We start from the raw sequence: 24818 nt of genomic DNA, 5'->3' as shown, positions 1-24818 counted from the left end.
CTCAGCTCACTGGCAAGATTTCCTTTTTTTGAAGGGATCCTGTACAACTCTGAATCAGAGTTTTACCCCAAAGTTGCCAAAACCTAGGAAGACAATTAAGAGATTGACCATCTGAGCATTTTACCAAAAAGTCCAAAGGGGACAGAAGTGTCCTGTTTATTTATGGTACCTCTGAAATAGTTTCTCATCTTTCTGCGTTCATGTTCTCCAGAGCTAACCACCATCACTGCAGAAGACCCCTGAGAATCCATCCTTGCATCCTCACACTTCTACACTAGCAAGGCTGGAGTCCTCACAGAGGTGTTGGCATCCGTGAGCATTATTTTACGTTTTCCTCTTAATTACAAGCAACACATACCCTCCAGCAATGGTGTGATATACAATGGTGGGAGTCAAAAAGGACAGCACTAGGACAAGCACTCTACACCACCCTTGCAGGCACAGGATGGCCCATTCTGCCACATGCTGCCTTTTTCAACCAGGGCACCCTGACAGATAGCACTTGGCACTGAAACCAAACTTAGACTCAAAGAAGTGCCTAAGAAAGGACTCTGACTCAGGCAGTATTTCCTGCTGAGGGTGTCTTCCTGCTTCTCTGCTGACCTGAAAATACTGCCAAGTGCTAAGACAAGGCTCTTGGAGGCTCCATCACTCATTATCACATTTCAACCTAAGTGGTCTCCAAACCACAACTTTTCCCAAGGGTTAGAAATATTTTTTCTTTCTTTTTTAATTGTAGCTGGTTAAATATTGGGCCCTTATCTCAATCAAATGTCTTCAGGTACAGAATTTTTCTTCTCCAGTCACTGCCTTTTATTTTCTAGATCTATTATATTGAAAGTGAGACTGATAACTGCTGGAGGAGAGTTTGGATCATTCTTGTTATTTAGGAAAAAAAGAGGGGAAAAAGAATGGCAAGCTTGTGCTCTTACTCTCTCTCAGATTTCTAAGTATACACAGGAACTACTGCATATGAACTGTTTTAGGCAGAGAGTACTAATGTACTTCTCTACTCTCCTGACAAAGGCTTAGAAAGAGCATTAGTCTGTGTGCTGTGACCTCTTACCTAACAAAGGTCATTAATGATCACCCAGTTACCTATGTATTGAATCTAAAAGCTTGGCTAAAAATGCTTTCCAAAGGGACATTTGGTCTTACTTTGAAAACAAAGAATAGAGAATCTGCTACTTCTCTTCCTATTTCATTCCAGCAGTTAATCATCCTCATTGTATAAAAACTGTCTTTGATTTCCTATTTGAATTGTGTAATTTCAGCCTCCAGAAAAGATCTCACTTGTGTTTGTCTCTAGCACATATGAGACCACTTTCTAATGCTATTTTATGGTTAAAGTATTTATGAGCTCCAGCCACATGTCCCTCCCATCATTTCTGATACCCAAAATACATCGGGCTCTCATGATTAGCTTTTCTCCAGCCTTTAATCATCTATCCTTTTGAACCCTCTTCAGTTTTCTCTCATCTCTTTAAAGGTGGGCACCAAAACTAGAGTGCAGAATTCTCACCTGGGTCCCACTAATGTCACACTGAAGGTAAAACGAACTCCCTGTTCATAAACTGCAGTACTATGAGAAGTTTGCATTTGTTGCTTGTACGAGATGTTCTGTAAAGCCTTTTCAGCAGCACACTCCAGGATGCAATTCCCATAGGTGGGATCTGCGAGCCTCATTACCAAGGTCTAAATCTACTGGCACAGTCCTGAATCACTCTGTTTTTCCCAAGGACTGCACAGCCCCAAATAAAGTGGGAAACCCAAAGGTTAATGTGACATCTCCTTTCCAGCTATGCTCATTTTGATGCTATTTCAGAGCTGAGTTGAGAAGAAAAAGCTCTGCTTTTGACTCACAGCTGCATGTAGCTGAACCTAAACTTTGATCAAGTTTTTCTACCTGCACTCAGGCACTACTGCCACATTGGCAGCACATCCACCTTTTCAGTGCCTAACATAATGAAGTCCCCATGCATTCCCCCTTTGATGGGATTATATCAGAGGTTGCAGACAGAAGAAGATCCAAGCCCTTCTTGCTGGCAGATGATAGCTGGTCCCTCCAGCCCATGAGCAGTGCAAGCAAGAAGCTCAGAAGACAACCTGGAGCACTGTTTCCTCGTGCACGTGTATGACTCACAGAAAGCCGTGTGAATCACGAAATTCCACTGGCACTGTGGGGTGGGGCAAAACTACGCTCCCAACAGACATGTCTCAAGCTGCCCTGTGGTAGATGTACACTGGCCCCACACACCTCGCCAGGACAGTCAGAAAAGCTTGTTGTGCTTTTGAATAATTAAGTTGGGTTTGTATTTTGCTGTTAAAATACATTCCTTGGCCCTTATACATTCTTCTGAGGAACAGAGTGACCTGTGTACAGACCTCTGTGGTAACAAACACGAATCCTGACTACTTAAAAAAACCTCCACAGTTGCCCCAGAGAGGAAGCTGGAATTCACCCATGCAATTAGGTTAATGTTGGCGATGAGTGGATAGATATTATCCGATATCAAATTTTGTAATCCTCTGCTAAGCAGGATGCTGTTCACTTTGGGAGCCAACAAAATAGCTACTCATTCATTGTCAGACTTGAGCAAAGTCAAAAGTAATCCCTGAAGGTTTGAGATGAGTTTATTCTAGAACCTGGTAATGGTCCAGAGTCATTAATAAAGGTCACTAAATTCTACATTCAGGTTATAGGTTTCTTTAAACCAATATTTACCTGTACAAATCTCAGGAGAAAATACAAAACTTCTCCTTTCACAAGTGAACTTTACAACGGTCTTTTCCTTATCAACTTCTTTGGTTCTATGCCAATAATCTTTTACTCTTTTTCTAATCCTTAATTAATCCTTTTTATAAACAATTTACGCTCAGCATACTCTGCTCAGAGTAAGTCTTTTGCTGTGTATATGCATCGCAACAAGATCTTCAACATCCAGGCAAATATTTTCATATATTAGGAACATAAATAAAAGTGCGGGTGCATCAAGAAAAATTACCTGATTCCTGAAAACTGAGCTGTCATCCTTCCCTTGAACTTGGTGGGAATTTGTGAGCTCTCAGCAGTTACAAGACAGCAAGAAAGTTTCCAACTTAAGTTCACAATGCTTGACTTCAGGCAAACACTTCTGAAAATGCTGCCCTGAATTTTCCACGTCCTGTTTCCCCTGGGAAAGCCATGACTTCCTCAAATCACATACAGAATGCATCACTTTCAATAAGTTCAGATTAAAAGAGAAACCTAAAAAGGTCCTGAGAACAGCAAGGAGGCAGCAGTGATTTACCTGCAAGTTTTCCTCCACAAAAATAAAACATTGTAATAGCTTAAGTTTCAACATGCAATTTCTATTTGTTCTTATCGTATTCAAACACAGGAGAACAAATTTTGAGTATAATGTATATACAAAAATGACAAATATGCATGCTTGACTAGAGTTGCATTTGCAAATAGAAACTGAGGGAAAATATGGTTTTGGCTGCACAACTTTTATTGTTTTTCTGTAAAAATGATAAGCACACATTACAGTTCCATAAACTCAAGTGGTTTAAAGTATGTAGTACTTTTAACAGCCAGGTTGAAGCTGTTTTGTAAATGCAGCCCTTAAAACAACCAAATGCTACTTTTCTGGGCTGTTGCTTAAGAAACACCATTGAACACTTACAGATGGCAAATAAAAAACAACTTTCAAAGCTGGAGTCTTGCATGGGAATTTTGCCTCAGGAAGCAGGCAAGATTAGGTCTCACTTTGTACACTGGTTGATAAAGGAACATACATTACAAAAGGAAGCCACTTAATAAGGCTATAGTAGATATGACTTACCACAAGAGCAGCATGTGAAGCAGTTGGTATGATAGAGGTTACCCATTGCTTGGCAAGCCTGGCTCGCTCCATACACACCTTTTCCACATTTTATACAAATACCTACAAAGCAGAAAGAGAATGAAAGTTAGAATCCTCTGCAGCTCCTAAAAACAGCTCCAGGCTGTTGATTCATAACATTCACGAAATCCCCATCAGGCCCTAAATCAATGAGCTCCTCACTCTGAATAGATTCAAGTACCCAAGACAGCAACAGGCAACTTGAGTGAAACAAATGCATGGAAATTAACCCAAAATAAAAGGGGACGGGGACACAGGGGGACACAGCAGGGAAGCCTCTGCTGGTGTTTCAATGCACGGACACTGAGGCTGGCTAAAGACAGAAATCCAAAGGAGGCAGATGCAGCAAGAGTGGACAGAAAATCTGCACATTCCCTGGAAATAACTCCATTTGCCCAGTAAATAATTTCACCTTCACAGCTGTGTGCTCCACCACATTACGTTCAATAATCACTAATAAAACAACAAGAAGTCCAAACCCAAGAGACTTCTCTTTGCCCCTCTCCAGCAATGCAACTTCAACAGCGTTGGTCCACGGTGGAAGCCATGCAGTACTGGGAGAATGGATCTGTCAGTCACATTTAATAATAGTTTAACTTCCCATGAATAGCAGTATGTAACCTCATAAACATAACTTGGCACCTTAAAAAACAGAAGAGCAAGGCTTCTACCTTCCTTATGGTCTAAGGGCAAAAAATCTGGCTGGTAGTTTTGCTTCAGTGGAGTCAGAAATTCACCTTCACTGCCCAAGCCTGCTCTCAGTGATGCCAGGGATGACTCCCATGAATTCCACAGGAGACCAAAATACAAAGAGCCAATGTAGCACTGGCAAAGTCAGCGGTTAGCTCCACACACAGCAGGCTCACAGGAAAGGTCATGATTTCAGTAAGCTCTACAAAGAGGGTGCTGGGGTTTTTTAAAGATGTTTTTTCCTCATAGTTATAGCTTTAAGAGTCTTTTGCCTATGCATTTATTTCTATCTGTGCATAACCTCTCTAAATTCAAACCAAGGCAGGGAGATAATTCAAGAATCATGTTGCTTCTGTATCCCCATGAAAAGGAAAAGAAATGCTGCAGAATCCATGCCCTTCTATTGCATACTCAGGACAATTGATTCTCAGTTTTTCTGAGATGTCTATTGGTCTCTATTCAATTGTAGGAGGACAGGACATCTCAAGAGAAGGCTGTGTGATTTTGAAAACACTACAGTAGAAAACATATACACAATTCTGTAATGAAGCTGCTGTGCTCTATGTGCTGTTTGAGGCCCTATTTCTACAAATGCACAAACAAGCTTAGCATTAATCAGTAGCATCAACAAAACTGCTAGTATACTTAAGAGTCTAGGAACTCGATAACTACAAAATTAGGGTTTAATCATCCAGAATTCTCCCCTGCTGTGCTGTAAACATTTTATACACACAAACACAGAAAATACAAATGCAAGCTGCTCAGGAGAAAATTAGCATATTATGAACTGGTAGAAACTTTAATGGCAGAAAGAACAAAAGTTAAGCTACTAAAGCGTTTGGTGTCTCAGTTCAGTTTCCATAGGTTTCGCTTTTATTCGCTCCCAGTATATGAACTGGCCTAAGAAAAGAATCTTCCTATGTTACTAATTCAAATACTAAAGTGGAAAGACCTTTCATTAAATCATGGGCTTCTTGGTGTTTATACCTTTAACTCCTTCAAAGCATGAAGAGAGATTAGCCTTTTGTTCAACTAGCTCAATATCCTGGCACATTTTGGACGGTGAGCACATTTGTCAAATGAAACAATTTTAAAAAAACAATAAATTAATAATAGATTATATTTTTTTATAAAAGCTTAAACCTGATTTCAGTGTTTCAGTAAAGCAGGAACTGTAACTTTAGTATTATCAAATACCAATGTCCCAAAGCTAAACCTGCAATACAAACTAGCTGCGAGCTAGATCCATCAGTTCATTGCAAACAAAGTGTTAAGAAAATGCTAGTCCTTAGACTAGCTCAGCTCCAATACAGGAAATGGGAATTTCAGAACATTTATTGCCTTATCCAAGGCTGTTACGTCTATTTATTTATTTGTAACCAAAGGTTATGAAAAAGGTCTGCTATTTGCCAGGAGTTAATGGGTAACTGCTGATGAAAGATGGTTATTGATTACTGTCAACAGCATGATCCGAGAAGACATCCCATCAGCCAGCAGCTGTGGGAATTACTCCCAGCAGCAGCAGCAGCACAGCATCCACAAACCTGCTCTGTCTCATCACATTCCATGACCTCTGCAATAACCCTGCCCCAAGGCCAGGAGGGGTTGCATGCACAGCAGAGAACACAGGGATCACACCAGAAATAAGCAATCTGTTACTTCAGCGTCAGGTCTTGGTATGACGTTTCAGTTTGCTCTTGGCAGTGGAGCCAGAAGAAAGCCTGTTCAGAGCTCCCCAGCTATCTGCACCTTTCTTGCCCATCTTCTCATGCCAACCACATACCCGGGACTGGCAGCTATTGATAGTCTGTCTATACACTGAGAGATCTACCTTCTCCTATTTACATTTAATATTACTCAAAGAAGAGCAGAAATCCAGTCTGCAATTCTCTGGCATTTCTGTCTGAGCTCTCATGCACAAATCTACTACAGCCATGAACTGCTTTGATAAATGAAGTTATTGCCTCATTTCTTTGCTATTGCTCCACTGAACCATCAGAAGCAAAAGAAGGATTTATTGCGGATGTTAAACTTACATTGGCCTCTCCAGCAAGTGATTTGTTATGAGCAGTTGTCAGTTTGTTAACTTGTTTTCTCTAAGAGACTAGTCATTAACTCCAGGAATGAATGACCACAGAGACGATTAGCATACTAAAAAAATGCATGTATAATTCCAAAAGTGTATTTTGGAAAATACATATGCAGCTGTGGTGTGAGTATAGTGTGAGCTCATAACTGCCTAGGAAAAGCACTGATTACATGGCTGTTTTCCACCAGTCACAGCCCAGACTTTATACCGCAAGCTTGTGAAAGCCTTGACCTAACAGCTACATCACTTTTTTTCCAGATTTAATTCCAAAGCTTGTTAAACCACCTATGAAGAATGTTCTGTTAGAGAGCAAGCATGTCTTGTTTCTGACACTTCACTTGAAAAGACTTCAGATCAACTGCTTCAACCTTTATACCATTCCTCACCCCTCCCGACACCTCTATTCTAAGCAGGCAACTGTGCCTCCAGTTCTTTAACACATCAACTGTTGCATTTCCACCCAGGTCATCAGCTCTCCTACAGATCTGGTGTCTCTCTTTAGCTAGAAAAAGATGTTGTAAGATGTTGCATTTACCCAAAGTTTGCATAAAGGTTGGCTGAGTGGAAGCACAACATTCCTTTGCTGTGGTGAAGAGATGTTTGCATCCTCACATAGCGTTTAACCAAACATGAGAGACTGAAGAAATGCACTCTGTGGACCACAGCAAAAGACCACCAACAAAAATGATGCTAGAAAGAGAAGGAGCTCCCAGAGGCTCCCTGCTGCAGTTAGCTACAGCACATTGCCAGTGCTCTCCACACCTTTAATAAGTTCACTTCACTGAGCTTGACCCTGTCAGTCAGAAGAACATCTCTGGACACAACCAGGCAAGCCTCCAGCACTGTACGGCAACACAGCCGTCAAAAGCATGATGCTCTCTGGCTAACTCATGCATTAGCGAAATGCTAATATCAGCACCAGGAGAAAATAAGACAAGTATTTTCTGATGTGAGTGAATTGTTTCACTCCAGACTCAAGAGACCAAATGCAACGCATTTCAACAAGCAAAGATATCAGCAACAACCTAAAGACGACATTAAAGCTACAGGATTTTTCTTCAGTCTGCTATAATCTACTTGTAGGAGTTCCCTGTCATAGCCTAAGCATTAGAAGAAGTTAAGTTTGGGACCTGTACATCGAATCCTGGGATGCTATTTTGACCATGCCAGTACGGACTGGGACTCCACACGGACTTCATCAGGTACTCAAGAATTGGGAAAAAGGCAATAGGCAAAGGTTAAATGGAATATGTATAATGGCAAATATATAATCACCTTTTGGCCAAGCTTTGTCCTCAGACATGTGGAACTCAGCCTGCGCCTAATGCCATTCTCACTTAACCTGAAGTCAAGGGTTTAGCACAAATGCAAGAAAAATGGTACCATATGGCCTCTCAACTTCAGTACACAGCAGCTGTGTGAGAGAATCTGGCTATCGCACTCCTTGACAGCACGCCATGGCTCAGGGATGAGCTGCAGCTTTACTATCTTACAGCCACACCGTATCTCCATGATAACCGCTACATGCTGCCTACAGTAGGAAACAACCAAGCCCTGTCGTCAAGAGTTATGGTAAAGCTAAAATTAACAACTAACACATGGCACAGATGACTCCCTCCCTGCCTCTGCAGTTCTGTTCATGCTGCAGTGCTAGGAAAAGGGCGGGTGAACATCACACTGGGCTACTGCAAAATCCCCTTTTCTTCTCTCGGACAGGAAAAGACCACCTCTACCTAAGTCCACAACAAGCTTTTCCACAGCTGGGGCCTAGGCAAGGTGCAGGGGCAGGGAAATGAAAATCTACAGCCATGAAGCAGGAAGAACAAAGGAGGGGGGAAGCCTTAACTCAGCTCAAGAAATCAAATTGTGGCAACAGGGGCCAGCTGCAAGAGCAGGGGGGCTGTGGAGGGACTGTGCCAGACACCCATAGATGTCCCTGGCAACAGGAGGTGTTCCCACATGGGCTGCAGTGCCTGCAGCCAGTGATCTCACGCCTGGGCAGGTTTTACACAGGGTGTTGCTACTACCTTTAAAAAAAAAATTCTGCTAGGAAGGTAGGTAAACAGTGAAATATCAGAGCTGCCCCAAGCCTCGACAGCTGTGCCACTGCTGCAGCAGTACCTGCCTGAGCTAACGGCAGCTACTGTGCAGACATCCTGGACTGCTGCAGCTCAGATGAGAGGTGACCTCAGGCAAGAAAAACGCTCCCTTTCCTTCCAACAAACACAGGAGGAGGGATCTTCAACACACACGTCATCTCCCAGTCAGAGGCAGGCAGAAGAAACAAGGCACCTGCACGGGGCAGAGCCTCTTCCCAGCAGCTGGGCAGGAGCAAGGGGGCAGCCTGGGAAACCCTCCCAGCCCTCACCACCACGGGGCTCTTGCTGGAGGACTTTGTCACCTGGCAGATGCCTGGCAAACGTACCAAGGCTTGAATACCCAACATAAAATAAAATCTGGTATGTACAAGTTATAAATAAATAAATACATACTTCCTGGGCACGCTCAGCAGCAACATAACAATTGCATGAAGACCTGGCCTAATTTATGTTATGGTAGGAACAATGGAGGGACTGCCTGGGTAAGCTATCAGAACTGCCCTTTCCCCCAGGGGAAGATCAGAAGACACCACAACTTGAATTAAGGTTGAAAATGACAGACTAAGGTGGGAAACGCTCAGGTAAACATTTTAAGCTCCCCCCCACAGCCGGGAGGGACCTGACACCATCCAGTAACACAACTCCGGCTTGCAAGTACCCACATGCTCCCTACAGCAACTGTGCTGAAGGTTGGAGTAGGTTAAACTGGAGGAAGATGTGCACCAACACCCAACAAAAATCACAGCTTAAGCAAAGCAAGACAAAGTAGGCTGTGGACCAGGAAACCTTTTACTGTCACTGTTAAACCTCATTGAGATTGCCCCCAACCTTGCTTTCCTCCTCAAGGAAAGAAGGTAAAAACCCCACCAATAAATTACTTAGGCCCTTGAGATATACATCTGCTGACTTTAAAAGATCTCCATCACTTCAGCATCTGCCTCCTACAGGAGGCTTTACTCAATTAATATACAGGCTTGGAGCATGAGAGATGCATGTGTAGAACTTACTCAGAAAAAACAAAGTTTGAGATTAATTTCTGTTACAAATACAGTGAAATTCACATTCACTGGAAGTTCTGTAGAAGCAAGCTCTATCTCCAGCTCCTAGAATAACTTTCATTACCTCCACTCTGCCTATTGCTTAATGAGGCTGTGGCTCATGTAGGACAAAGTTACTGAGAGAGATCATGGCCAGGAAGGGAGGCGCTAGGACCAGTTCCAGGAATGACAGTGCTGATCAGGACATGGGCGCTGAGCTTTACCTGCCTGAGGGATTAGCCCTGCCAGCAGGTCAGCAGGGCTCAGCCTCAGCCTATTCCTACTTGCTTCAGTAAATACATTGGCTGTTCTGTTTTGTCAGAAACTTTTCCGAGTTTCACATGTAGGGTGAAGTGATGGGCAAGAGTTTGAGAACGTCGAAGGCTGTAGAAACAACTCTCAAACACCACCCTTCCAACTTTGTATTTTAGCAGCTATGAGCCCAGGGCATGTCTGTGCTGGTGATTTAAATCACAGCACCTCTAGGTCAGCACTGCAGAGTGGGAGATGTCATGGGAGCCGGTATCAGCCCTGATTAGCAGCTGTTGGAAACTGGAAGGCTTTTGTTACTGTTCAAGTAGAACCATCCAGTCGCACAGTGAAAGCCTGAAGCTAGCACAGCAAATGCTTATTGCTTCATACAGTATGTGAAATTACTGCTCTGAACCATGAAATTACTGACACTATCTGCACAGAGTTCATCTGCCTCGGCCACAGCCGGCATGCCTCTGCCTAACGTCCCTTTGTGTGGATCTCCAACTCTGCCACGGAGCCTCCCGACGGCACAAGGCATATCACAGGCCTATTGTTCTGCAGTGTTTTAGTTACACTGACACTTGGTTTACAAATATTCATTCATTTCTCTGCTTCTTGATTTAGTGCATGGCAGTTCCAGGATGATTTATACTTCTCACTTGGCATTTATAGAAAGATCTTTTGCTACTGAGGCAATGAACTGGAAGACCGAGTAGTTCTCGTGGCTGCTCTATCGTCTGTGCCGCTTTAGGTTGCTTTGTCTGTGATTCAGAGCTCAGCTGACTGCTCAAACTTCATGCTCAAGTTGACAACCACAGCACAAGGGGACTTGCAAATAACTTGAGTAATTTAATTATTCACCAAAAAAAAAAAAAAAAAGAAGAAAATCCTGCTTCTCTAAGTACCTTGTGATTACTGGGATTAGCAAAGCAAGGGGACACATACAGCTGGGGGGAGGTAAAGGAGAACACCACTGGGAATTAATGACTCTGAGGGAAAAGTGTCTGTTAAGTCCCTTCCCTGTCCTACTGCCCCTCCACTGCTGAACATCTGAGTGTCTCACTGTGGACATGCATCCTCTTACAGCCCAAAGGGACCACATCAACAAAGCCTCTCAGCTCAAACCACACTTGTTTTGCCTGCAACATAATGAGTGCAATCACACATATAATTCAGCTTATTTGAGGAGTGCAAAGTTCCTAGCACAGTGGCAGTAGCAATCAGGTAAAGACAGGCTAGGGCCAACAAAAGCTTCAGCTTGTACGACTGCTGGCAGAGGAGGACACACCACTACATCCAGAGTTGCCATGCAAGCCCAACAGACACACACACATAGATCACACAGCAGAAGTGAGTGGTGCTCCTGCAGGTTGTAGTTTCAGTCCAGAAAAATCCAATACCAATATCCAAAGCTCCCCAGTGCTCCTGGGCAAATTTCTTGTTAGGAAGCTGGTGTAGGGCAAAAGAGGCATTCAGCCCAGCTGTGTATTCACACTGATTTAAGAAGAGAGCAGACCTTCACACTACATACCGCAATGTAATGGGCAACAGAAGTGGAAATCCACACATGGTGATAGAGGAGATTTCTCAAAAAATAATATTCAGGTTGCAAATGCATTCACACAAACATTTGTGTTTTAATTAACATGGATACTGCAGTTTCTATCCATACTTTAATTTCTACAAGTTCATTTAGCTGGTTGCACCAGCTAGAGATCATCTGAGCTCCAGGATAAGATGCTTGTCCACATCATTACTTTGGCATAATGCATATTACTCTGGCATAATGCAGGTCAGAATGTGGACCTGCTAAGTTTTATTTAAGCTGTTTGCAGTAGCAGGTTTACAGACATCAAGACAGTTTCATTACAGTAAATAAACAATAAACAAAATACTTAAAGCTTGTATTTTCATCACCTTTCCTTTGTGCTTACTGATACCACAACATTAATAACAACATATCTATCTACACATGGCAGTTTTTCCTATATAAATGACAGTCATCACAGTACAGAACCAGCCAGCAACTCTACTATACCAGCCCCCTTTCCCAGTTTTTACTTTCTTAGTTGTCTTTAGCAAACCATTTAGTTTCTGTGTCTTGGCTCTTTTCTATATGAAATGGAAGCCACTGACTACTGTGTGGTCTTCAGAGAAAAGACAGTTAAACCTTCTGAGGTGACACGGAAAAGACAGAATCCATTTAAATCCTTCAGCTTGGAAAAATCTGTGCAGCCAGGTAACAACAGTGATACTGGAAGCACCAACAATGCAGATCAAATACCCTGAACTCCACAGCACGTCAGACCTGAAAACATCAGCTGCACAGACATCAAGTTGGAGAGACTTTTCATTATATTCTCCTGATATTGCACATATGATTCATCACTTTAATATATGGCAGAAATAGGTCATATATTACAGCTGCCTTCCTTGACACATTTAAAGTGGGTTCATGATTAAACAAGGAGACTAGTCTAAAAGTTTCCAGGTGCACTTTTCTATTTTCTTAGATAATAGTCTATTTCCAGAATGAGCATGACAGTCTGGAAAAGGCATGGCATTACATAAACACATTTGGTTATAAATTCAGCAGCTCCTTCCACAAGCAGTACCCAAGCCCCACATTTCCACCACCTACCCCGCAAAGGTGCCACCAACACTGCCTCACTAGGTCTCACCTGCCACATGGAGGTTCTTTATCATTGCCAGAAGTATAAATAGGTTTCCTTAAAAGCATGCAAAGTCATTTGCCACTTTCTCCCGCCTTCAGCTCATGAAAGATTTTAGTTCTAAAATACCTATCCTGGCAAGCCTCACTTTCCCTGCCTCGCCTACAGTGAAAAACCCAGTCTCCTCTGCAGCTGTAAGGCCCAATCAATAGAGGTGCTCAGTGCTAGTGCAAACAGCCACACTCCCCTACTCCAGCAAGACAGGAAGACTCTCAGACCCTAAGAAAAGCCTGTCCTGATGTAACAAGCTGAAAACCCTTGGGACAGCTGGTCAAATACAGCACTAACGACATGTAAACAGGATATTCTAATTTTGCCTCCTCCACCTCCGGGAAACAGTAACACCACATGCTATATATATAGGCTCATTTCCTTCCTATGGATCCAACCAGAGGGGGAAAAAAAAAAGTGAAAAATCAGAAAATCAATACACTGCCAACTTCCACAGCAAAATGAGGCTTCTACAGACCTGGGCAGTGTTCGGCTGCTCTCTGCTGCAGACCTAAGGCAGGTAAGTGGTGGCTGTTCCACGCTTTAGACAGATTCCTGCCTGCAATGACTCTTACAAGAGGATAACTCTGAGCTTCGCAGAGCCACGAAAGGACCTGAGCTCCATTTTCACCTTCAGCAACTTGCACTCTAAGGCAGCTGTAGCCAGCCAACACCACTCAGACCAGTAGGAACAGGCAGATCTCACTTCGCTCAGTAGCAGTCCTTCCACTGAGATGGGCAGTAGCACTGCAGTAGATGAGGTCATGTTCCAGTGACTGAATAAAGCCAGCTTCACAGCTCTTAGTGCCATATAAAAAGATGCCACATATTGTGAAATACTATGGTTAACTTTGTATTGGCAGGATTTCTGCTGGGTCAGGTATCGTCTGCCTGGATTGCTTTGACTTTTTGCCGGATCAGGTATTGTCAGTTCTGGATCAGGTAACAGCCTGCTCTCCAGCAGCTGGCGTGAATTCTGGGGTATGTGGTCTGTCTGGCTAACTCAACAGAAATGTGAACATGCACTTCATCCATATCCAATTAGTATCGATGAATGATTCAGAAATGCACAAATATCACACTCAGGACTATCCCTCTCCCCTGCTTTGTCCCTGTCTCACTTATCTTGACACAAAATGAGAGCAAAGTAGGTATAAAAGGCCAGAAAACCAGAAAAAAAAAATAGAGCTAATTTTCTCAGATGAAAACGAGCACGATCATAGCATTCAACTATGCACTGACTATGCACTCAGTTATGCATTGTTTCCTAGCTAGCGATAAACCATCATCCGGAGTTAGCAGATAGCATGCCTAGAAACACACCTGGGTTTTTGTAACCCACCTTTCATATTCTCACAGACAGACCAATGGTAGAAGCGCCTGGCTCCTCTGCAAAAGATGGGTACAGAGGAAAAAACATGAAAGACTGATCAGTGAGTTACCTCAGAAAGGACTTGGCAAAGGTGACAACCCCCAACTATAATTGGGTTTTGGCATCACCTGCTCTTTTCACAACCTGCCCACTGCACCTGCAGCCAAACCCTTGGCCCATAACCTCTACAGAGAGGCCTGCAACCACTTAACCAAAGTGCTAAGCTGCTCCTATTAAAGAACATGTGTCCTGCAATAGCACTTGGCACTAAGATGCAAACAGTGAAATATACTGTGGCCTCAATAGCTAACGTCAAACGCTATTTGCTTGAGAGGAGAAAGTATTTATCTTTTGAAATTATCACTGTGTGTACCCCTGGCACTGGAACTCCAGTGCCTAACAAATCTTGTCTTCATACAAGAGAGATGCCAGCAGCTGCCTTCAGCGCTGCAGGACCCGACCATGCATCACAGCAGGCCTGTTCCCAGAACTAGGGACAGGGTGCCTTTTCCACACCCACCCTGCTCACCATCTCCATGCCAAGACAGCAAGGCATCCTCTTTTTAAACTGAATTTTGGAAGATGGACTCTGTTTTTTGTGGAGCTGGATGCCAGACTCAAGTCAAAGTGATGAACAAGAGGCAAAATGCTCTCCTCTCCCACATGTGACACCCCACCACCCAGTCAAGTGTCCTACCACCCAGACATCAATCATTTAGCAAGAACTGATCAGCTCCACCACCCACAGTCATCAGACAGAAAAGGAGCTACAACTAAATTTTTAGCAACACTTACAAAAATACAACTAAAGCACAGTTTAGAAAGAAAACTCAAGAACTGTGAAATCAGTGGAAGAGTGAGCAGATAGAAAAGACTGATGGGTTAGGAAGGTAATTTTCCACTTTGTTAGTTACATTAAACATCTCCAAGTAAATGTGATCTTATGCAATTTATCAGCCAAAGCTCCCTTCTCCATTTTGAAAGGTTACATGAAGTGGTAAAACATTAGTTAATTTATGTCTTAAAGGACCAGCTAAAAAAATAACAGAAACATGTAATCTTATCATAAAGTCAACACTTAATTGATGAGCAGCCTCTATTCACAGCAGCTAAAAGGAGCATTCATTCCTCTTTACATCATCCCTTTAGTGTTATACCTTGATGCAATTTTCAACAGCAGGTGAAATCACTAAAAATTGGAAACAGTGTGAAAAATTTTCCTCTGTCCAGTTTTAATTAAAATACTCAGCAAAACACAGAGGCACAATAAAGAGAGGTAAGCCTTTTCCCAATTGTGCTGTCTGTTCATCCATCGTTACAGAGGCTGGTGGAAAACCCATGTGCAATGGCAGTGGTAAATATTTCCCTACTACTAAAGCAGTGGTTCAGATTAGGATCATGACAAAAGCAATAAAAGACAATTCACATCTGATCATGATCTATGTGGTAGGTGTTTTGCAGCTGTTTAAATTTCAGAAGGTCCACCTGAGAAGTGGGCACCAGAGGGTCTGCTATTTATAAGACCAGATGAGATCTAAGGGGCCCCACCCAAGACCTACCCACCCCAGAAGCTGACACAACTCACTCCCAACTCTCCAAGTCCTGAGGTTGCCTGTCTAGACACAGCTCTTGTGAGCAAATTGCCCAGACACTGGGGATATGCAGTGCATGGACAGAGCACACAAGTTCCCAGCTCCCATCCAGGGCATGCATTCAGCTTGGGTATTCCCATGATCCAAGACAGTCAGGTCTGAGCACCAGCTCAAGAGGCTGCTGGCTTTCGTTGCCACAAGGGCACACTGCTGGCTCAAGTCCAGCAGAACCTCAGAGGGCCTTTCTGCGGATCTGCTTTCCAGCCAGTGGGCCCCCAGCTCATACCATTATACAATGTTGTTGCTCCCCAGGTGCAGAATTTTTCATTTCCCTTGGTTGAACTTAATCAGGTTCCTGTTAGCCTATTTCTCCAGCCTCTCAAGGTCCTGCTGAATGACAATACATCCACCTAGTCTATCAACCACTCTTGCCAGGGTAGTACAATCTGCAAACTTGCTAGAAGTGTACCCTGTCCCAGGTCACCTGTCCCTGCTTCCACTTCTTACACATTTCATTTCTTTCTTAGGAGCTCCTTGCTCATCCATGCAGGCCTCCTGCATGTCAGGATGGACCATTCCTGAGCTTGAAGACAGCAATACTTGGAAAAAAAAATCAGCAAGCTACCCTGGACCCCTTTTTTCTTCTTCCTAACTACTTTATAACTCCTTTAAGTTAGTAAGGTACAGAATTTATATATGCAATATCCTAAGTCAGGGCAGTCTACAGGAATGCTCTCTCCTATTGTGGGTACTAGTAGAGACCAGACTTCAGTTTTCAAGTAAAGCTTTCCCTAACTAAATTCACAACAAAATGACATGGGTATGTAAAGAGCTACCTGTGAATATTTACACATTCAAGTCCTACTTAAACTCCCCAGTGGAGTCTCTTTAGACTTCCAAATAAGCATAAATGCATTTCTGAGTCTGACCTTTAATCAAAACATTCAGGATCAGTGTGTAAATCACTCAGGATTTTCTTTCTCATGCGATAAATCACAGCAGCACAACCTAATGCAACCATTCCCTTAATTGCAGCAAAGCTCTTTTGAAATCTCTCCTTTCACTGTATTCACTAAGAAATATGTTTGTAAGTGTTCCCTTAAAAAAAAATAAACCACCACACAACCCACACACAACCCACAAAACTTGTCTTTTGAAAACTGGCTAAAAGAATTGTTCTATTGGGGGGGTATTATTTATTTTTGCCTTTTTTTTAAATTACTAGAGCCTTTGTTTCCAGATGAATCTAGCCTCTTCTGTATTTATATCCATGGAAATAAGGGTGGCTTTTATTAAATAAATGAAAAATCTCTCTACTGTGCTGTCTTTGTAAGGTTAAGAGTGAAGTACAGAGTTGGTGCCTACACAGCCCTTGCTTCTCCCACTGATGCCTTTGAGAGACGAACAATTTTATCATTTCTGTAGAGGAGCTGTTTGTCGATTTCAGAGAAGGAATCATTGTTTATCCCCAGTTAAAACAGATTCTGTTGCAATCATGTACCAGTCACAAAATGTCTTCTCTGGTTGTCTTTCACCCATGGCCAGAAAGAGAGATGTCCCTTCAAGCAAAGCAAGAAAAATGAAGTAATCAGTACAAACAGTTGTTCCCCATTGTTTTTCACCTGATGGAAGCTACATCTTTTATCTTGCAGTGGTGTCAATGACTCAGGCTGACAGGAATGGCTCATGGAAGTCTCTGGCAGGGAGAATACAGGATGAACATGTATCCTTTTCCTTATCTTTCCTTGAACCAACAGACATGCTGTAAAGATCTGTGATAACACATAAGAGTTAGCCAAGCAACTTACATCTTACCTGCCAGGATTTAAACTTCGTACTGAGAGGAATGCAGCTTTTTTTCTATGTATCTTAGTCCTTTACCTGCTGAAGTCAGTAATATCTAAGCATCTGTTGACAGCAGAAGGACCTTCAGCTCAGACCTGAAATACTGTTTCTTGTGGAGCTCAAATACTGGGTGTTCCCCAGCCTCTTCTTCCCCTGTACAATATTGCCCTGTTGCACTACTTGTTACTATTTCTCAATGACCTGATCCTGGAGTTCTTTGACAGAAGAAAACTTGAAAGATTTAATTCCTATTTAAGATCAAGCATATGGACTGTTCTCTGTTCAAATCTACACTCCAGCCTGCACAGAAAAACCTTATCTCACCTTTTTCCCCACCTCAGGCTTAAAAGTTAATGCCTTGTCCCTGAGCTGCAGGATAAGAATAAACATGCAACTATGTTACGAAATGGTCACACTTGACATTGGAGTCAGTCTTACTCTAATTTAGACCCCAAGACAACACTTACTCTGTTCCCTTAAGTCAACTGATCAGTGAGAAACTGCAAGCTGCATAGTTCAAGAAATTCAAACAATTTGTTTGCAGGTTTATGGAGTATTTTTTCTGGCCGGTAACTAGTTGTTTTTTTTTTTTCCAGAATAGCAGTGTTACAGGAGGAAATGATGCGTGCAGAACTGAGCCTGCACCAGCAGCATACCTAGGTCCCAGCCGCTGATCTTCCTTCAAAACAGGAATGTCTCCTGTTTAGGGAGATGTTTTTACAAATGACTGCCACCTGAGTGTGTAGTTCTTGTCCTTTGAGGAGGGACAACTCCCATTGATCTCACTGCAGTTTGTTTGTAGTTCTAATCCAATTTAAAACATATATAAGCAAAATAAAACTTACAACCTAACGTTCTCTCATAGTGCCACTAAATTTGGTTCTACACTTGAAATGAAAACAGCTCAAAATAGAAACAAAGTTGTTTTATAGCCACTTTCAGCTCAGCCCCAGTGCTGGCAGTTCCAGACCAATGAACAAAGCCTTGATATGGCAAAAGCCTAGAAAACAGTAGCAGAGGTGAAATGCACAGGCGTAAGCTTCATAATCATAGAATCACAGAATGGTTTGGAACTGACCTTAAAGATCATTGCAATTCTAACCATTCTATGATTCTATCATCTAGTTCCAACCCCCCTGCCATGGGCAGGGACACCCTCCACTAGACCAGGTTGCCCAAAGCCCCATAATAATAAAGGGGAAATATTTCTCAAAAAATTAAGCAAATATTGCCACATATTTGCCAAAGCTCTCAGCAGCCCCCCCTCTCCTTTTTTGACTCAAAATTTTCTCTTGCATTTTACACATTAGTTATGAACACTAATTTAAAAGCTCCCCAAATGCTGGTGAGCCACCCAGTTGCAGTGGGCACTCCCAGAGTGACTCACCCTCTGAAGAGCCATTCCCCCCCACCCCACTGCTGCACACCTCTTCCTCTCTGCTTTTATATATCACAGTAAAATTTGTAGCAACTTTGAGGGACCAGAGCAGCTACCTCCTTGCAGAAGCCATGGTCTTTGTACAAGCCCGCACAGGCCCTGTATTTGTGGGTTGAGAGGGGACAGGCATTAAGGCAGGGACAACCCCCACCCAAAAGATCACAAGCCAGAAGAGAGGAACTCTGACTATTGGGGTCAGCTGGTGCACAACATCCTCACCCATCCATGCAGGCTGGAAGAGTTGGAGGAAGAAACACTTGGATGTAAAAGGGAAAAATTTCTGTTATCACTCTTTACCTGACATCTGTGGCTTCAAGCCCAGCTAATGTTTGTGCATGGCTGCGCACTCCCAGCAGCAGCCCAGAGCCTACCCTCACCCCACTAGTGCTTCTGCTGCTGACCTCTAGTTCCCATGGGTGGGATTCAGCTCCATACTGAAAGTCCCATCACACACAACAGACAGCACTGTTGGTAGGCAGGGCAGGCCCACAAGTCCCCTGCTGTGCTCTAAGCCAAGCGCAGTGGCCTTTGGCAGCCCCTCAGCTCATCATCCCACTTGCAGAGCAGGGTTCGAAATTCCCCATGTGGGCACACTGTGTGGACCGACCTATTTGGAAACGAAAAAGCTCTAAGCCAATACTCATTATTCATGGAATACTTTGTCAGAAAAACCAAAGAAAGTACTTCCCCCAGACTTTGCAATGCACCCTTTTCTCCGACCTCGCAATACTCTAACACTGGGTTTCCCAATTCTACCAGTCTTTAACCAAGCAAAACACCCAGTAATTTCAAAGGAAGTTCTGCCCACAAAGGAGTCCAAGATTTGGCCTTAGAGTTTGGGAGCTAGGATGTTTTGTGGTTCGGGTTTTTTTTTTTTTCCCCCCCTTTCATGAGCTACAGAAATATATTAGATGGACACAAGCAAGACAGGATGCCCAGCCAGAGCCAGGTCACCACTGCGGCCAGATGGATCTGAGCTGCTCCCTGCTCCTGCCCATCGTCACTCCCACCAGCCCCACAGGGAAGCCAGGCAATGCCCCTGCAAGGTGGGGAGCAGAGGCGGCAGCAGGGAAGGGCAGAGCTTCACACATTTGGCACACCAGGAAGCTGATTTGCAAGTCTGCACTTGGAGCATCTTCAAAGTATTTTCTTCGTGAATAAAAGTAAATCAGCCTCCGGGGATCACCTCCTTCTGAGCTGGTTCTTCACCATCCTGAATTCCTCCCAGGTGTTGAACACAGGCTGAGAAAGCCTTTTCCCAAAAGAGTACTATCAGTTTGCTCTTACACAGCATGCAAGGCTGTTTCGGCCTAACCCAAACTACCCCTTCTCTTTTCCCCTTTTCCTAATAGGTCAGGAAGGTTTTTTTGGTTTTGTTTTTTAAAACAGCATGGTCTGGCACTCCTGAGTCCTTCCACCCCATGGCACAAGGCCTCTCTGGAGCTCTAGGGCAATACGGGGTTTGGCAAGTGAACTGCCATGCCTCCACTCTGCCAGAAACTACAGCAAGGGGCAAACCTTGCCTTGCACCTGCCCTGTGCTGCGTTCAAAGCTCCAAGTCCAAACCTGCCATGGATTTGATTTTTTTCCTCTCTGAACTGGGCAGTAACCTAATTTGCAGGCGTTGCTTGTGTGACTGCCAGGAAGCCCTGCACCACTCTTCAAGACCAGGCAACACCTCCCAGCACAGTCACTCTCGCCACCCTCGCACAGGAATGTCTCCCTCAAAACTAACATACAGAAATAAGACTGGGAGATTCTCCTTCCAGGCCAAGCAAAGTGGCAAGCTTTTTTCTAATTGTTTGTAAACCAGCATCTGAGACAACACCTGATGGCCACCAAAATTTCAGGAAAAAAAATTAAGTATCAATGAGCAGGACCTATTATTTTGCTGCAGAAAAAGCAACCAAAGGAAGCAAGTGGCAACATTACCCAGAGCCCCCAGCACTTCATTCACAGCACACATAGCATCAGGGTGCTCTCTATAGCTACCTGCAGATCAGAGGCAAAGGGTGTCACATGCATCACTCATGTCCGAACCTGTTCCTCTGCTCTGTGCATCCTCTCCAGGTTTAGGCCTTGATACCGTTAAGTGACTTCTGTTCGGGGGAGAGGACAACAAAGAGAGGAAAAGAAGAGGATGCAAAACTTCACCTCTGGACACAACCTCTACCCTACTCTGCTGAAATCATATGCACAGAAAAGTCAGGTTCAGCCTCTGGATCTAGTCTGTTCATACTGACAGTTCAGTGCCCTGAGATGGTGGTATCTCAGCTTCTGCAGCAAGGAGCTTTCCTAGGATTCACATACATCTTCCATAAACCCATCTCCTGTGAGCAAGCAGAGCAACTTGGGAACTTGGTGCCAATAGCTGGCTTTGTACAAGCTGAAAGGGGTCAGCAGGACTTACCAGAGCATTCTAGCCCTCTTTCACACCATTAAATCCACCTGCTCTTGGTTATTTGCATCATAATTTGCAGGAAATTGGTGTCTATCTGTCAAGATACCAAATTCCCAGGCAAACCACACATCACTTACAGTCAAAGCACAAAGCAGCCATACACCCAACAGCTCCACAGTGGGTATGTCCTGGGAGATGCAGAGGCAGCTGGGCAGGCCAGGCAGAGAAACACAGCAAGGGTAAAACACAGATGTGAATTTACTTATTCCCTGATCTCTGTGGTGTAAAAAACCCCAACCAAACAAACAAACAAACCCCCCAAACCAAACCAACTAGAGATGACTCCAAGCTGTCAGAAACAAGTCAAACATCCCTCCATGACCTAAACAGGACTGTCATGAATGAGGGAGGTCTGGATTGATCACATAAGCATTCCATTTTCTAAATAAAAGCGTAATTAGTTAATAACTTACATGGATTTTATTTTGAGATGTCTTGAGGGTTCCCCCCCCCCCCCCCGAGTTAAGCCACTAAGGTCTGCACCTGAGCTGCAGGGGTCTTCCACCAGAGCGAGTGCATCACTTGCTGTGCACCACAGAGGCTCAGCCCTGGTCTAGCCAGGAGCAGGTACAACAAGCCAACACATTTTCTAAGATGACCAGCTACTGACCTACACTTCAGAAAATTACATGCTTAGTTCTCAAACCAGCTCAAAATCTGGACTCTAACACACTTGATTGTTGTGCAGCTCTGTTTTCTATTGAGTGTTTAGATCTGGAAAACATGGCTTTGATTAAAAATGGGCAACCCACCAATTGCAGAGAATTTTCACATAACTGCTTGGCAAAAAAAAAGCTGCAACAGTTATTAGCCATTCATCAAAACTTCTGTGTTGTCCCCTGAGGAATTACCTGTTTCCCTCATCTGCACCTGATAACTGGCATGCTCAAGGTTAACAGCATGGCAACTGCCACAATACAGAAACATTGAGAGATCTGACATTTTACCAATTATGTCTCCTTCCCCTGGCTGGCTGGTATAAACAGTTGTTTTGTCTCAGCTGATGTTGGGCTCCACTATCTTTTGCTGCTTCTACTTTTTTTTTTTTTTTTTTTTTTTTTTAAGAACAACAAACCACACCAAAACCAAAAATCAACATTCTCTTTGAACTTAGTTATGGAGAGATGGAAAGAAGAGTGACAGGTGAGACAGTGCCCAGAGACCGTTGGTCTAATCCTGCTGCATTTCATGTTGATGACAAGAACTGGCAGGGCAGCAGACAGCAGCACACAGGTTAGCACACTTTTTTTTTTGAGCTGAGGAAACCATGGATAAGTGACAAAGTCTATCCACCATCCCCTTGCTCAGAACCATTCCCCCAGTGATTATTTTCCAATCATTCAACATCTGGACCAAACAAATTGATTTAGTAGGAATTTCACATCAGGAACAAAGACAGAACACAAAACTAAGTTCCTACTCTAACACTACTGAATGCAATGTCATATCTGCAAGGCCAGAAAAACAGAATCAAGCCACAACAGCAGAGACCTTAGCTGTCTCGATTCAGTCAGGTCAGCACTTGATTTATTACAGTAAAAAAACAATCATACTTCTCCCCACCTTGCTAAAAATCCCTTTTTAACAAAGGTTTCCAATCAACCACGCCACACACACATGCTGCAGTCTTGCACATGCAAAGCCCACACACAAAACGAACCTCAAATTACTCACGTTTAAATTTGCGACACTTGCCTGGCCCTGTGTTTCAAGTCCAACAACACACCACGCTGACCCAACCAGGAACCCACATTCAGGACTGGCCTTACCTGATGCTCCCCAAAACCCTGCAGATTGGGACTACCAGTACAGAGGTAACATTCAAGGAGATGGAGAAAGTGCAGCAGAACTACCCAACGTCCAGCCCAGGAACTCTACTCATGGGATCCCAGTTCCCAACACTGCACACACTTGGGGATGAGCTTGCAGCTCCCAAAAACTCACCACAGAGAAAACTCTAGGCACACCTGCAGTGTACAGACAGCATGTGGCACCCATTGGCAGACCCCACACCCGCCCAACCCTGATGGGCAGCACCAACCAACTCACCCCAATATACCCCTTCTTCCAAGTCATGCAGTAGCCGCCACTGTTGCCCCCTTCTCTCAGCAGCAGGGAGGGTCAGGGCTCACAGCCACACTGGGTGAGATGACTGAGGTGCACTTGTCAGCACACGTGCACCACCGCAACCCCAGCAACATGGGAACACAGATGTTTAAACCCAACTGCCTACAGGTTTTCATGCAAAACCTGCTGAGAGGAACTTCTCCAGCATCTCAAATTTGGAAATAGGTGTCACTAGCAATAAATCCTTACCCCCAGCTGAGTCCCCCTGTGTAAGCTCTTACATGTTTTATATGCACAGCAGTTCTCAGCTGAGCATTAAATGAGTGTTTGTGCTCTGGGTTTTTTTTCCTTAATGAGTCATAGGCCTTTTCTTAAAAGTTTGCTGGAACACACAAATGTGACATTAGAGATTTAGTAAAACTGCTCCAAAACCCAAGGAATGAAGTTTCAGACGACATGAAATACTCCAGCTGGAAGAGATATATTACTTGCTTGGCTGTTTTCTTGTGCTCCTCTGTCTCACAGCACAGTAACAAACAAGGCTATGGTGACAGGGAGTTAAAACAACACAGTGAGGTTAATAGAAAGAGATAACACATACCACACCACAAAAAATATCTGCTCCAATGTAGAGAAAAGGGACAAAATCCACTTCCAGAGACAGCACCCACACAGGCACAGTGAAAAATCACATAAAAATCCAGCCAAACACTGACATTTATTGGTTGATCATTAGCACTTCTGCTAATTTTGTTAAGAGCTCAAGGCTGGTCCTGCTCCCAAAGAAGCCAACAGGAATCCTGCTGCCAGCCTCAGGAGCTGTCACGCCCCTGGAGCATCTCCAAGCAATGCCACATCACAGCACCAGGTACCTCCGTCCTGTCAGGACTTGAACCTTACAGGCAGTTGAACACAGCCCTCCAAAACAAGCCTTTTTAAGCTTGCAATAAAACTTACAGGCACCATGCACATTACTGCATTTCTTCCTTTTTGCTGCTTCAATTTTGCTTTATATCATCCATTCCCAGCCCCGTCAGAGAGAAGGCGCTTTGTCCAGGATGTGCATAAAAAAAAATCAAACACCACATCATACTCTGAGACACCTAGTTTCTCCAGCCACAGAATAAGAAATTATTTTGGATGCAACTAGTGCCAACGGCAGAACTGCTGCACTCTGGCAGGCTGCAAGGCAAAGCACAGACTTTGAGACACCATAGGAACAGCTGCACCTCCTCTACCACAGCAAGTCAGGGCATCTGGGGA

At 43.7% G+C, this 24818-nt stretch overlaps 1 protein-coding gene across 1 annotated transcript in view; it reads right to left on the bottom strand.

Moving 5' to 3' along the window:
- The window catches only part of WTIP (WT1 interacting protein), an 82841-nt gene that overhangs the window by 48556 nt on the left and 9467 nt on the right, over positions 1-24818 (bottom strand). Inside the window, exon 2 of the mRNA XM_054840660.1 lies at positions 3828-3929. Within this exon, the coding sequence (XP_054696635.1) occupies positions 3828-3929 (102 nt within the window). The remainder of the gene's footprint in view (positions 1-3827; positions 3930-24818) is intronic.

The sequence above is a fragment of the Grus americana genome, chromosome 13 (genome assembly GCF_028858705.1).
Source record: "Grus americana isolate bGruAme1 chromosome 13, bGruAme1.mat, whole genome shotgun sequence".
Lineage (NCBI taxonomy): Eukaryota > Metazoa > Chordata > Aves > Gruiformes > Gruidae > Grus > Grus americana.
This window is presented reverse-complemented; position numbering and strand designations above follow the sequence as displayed.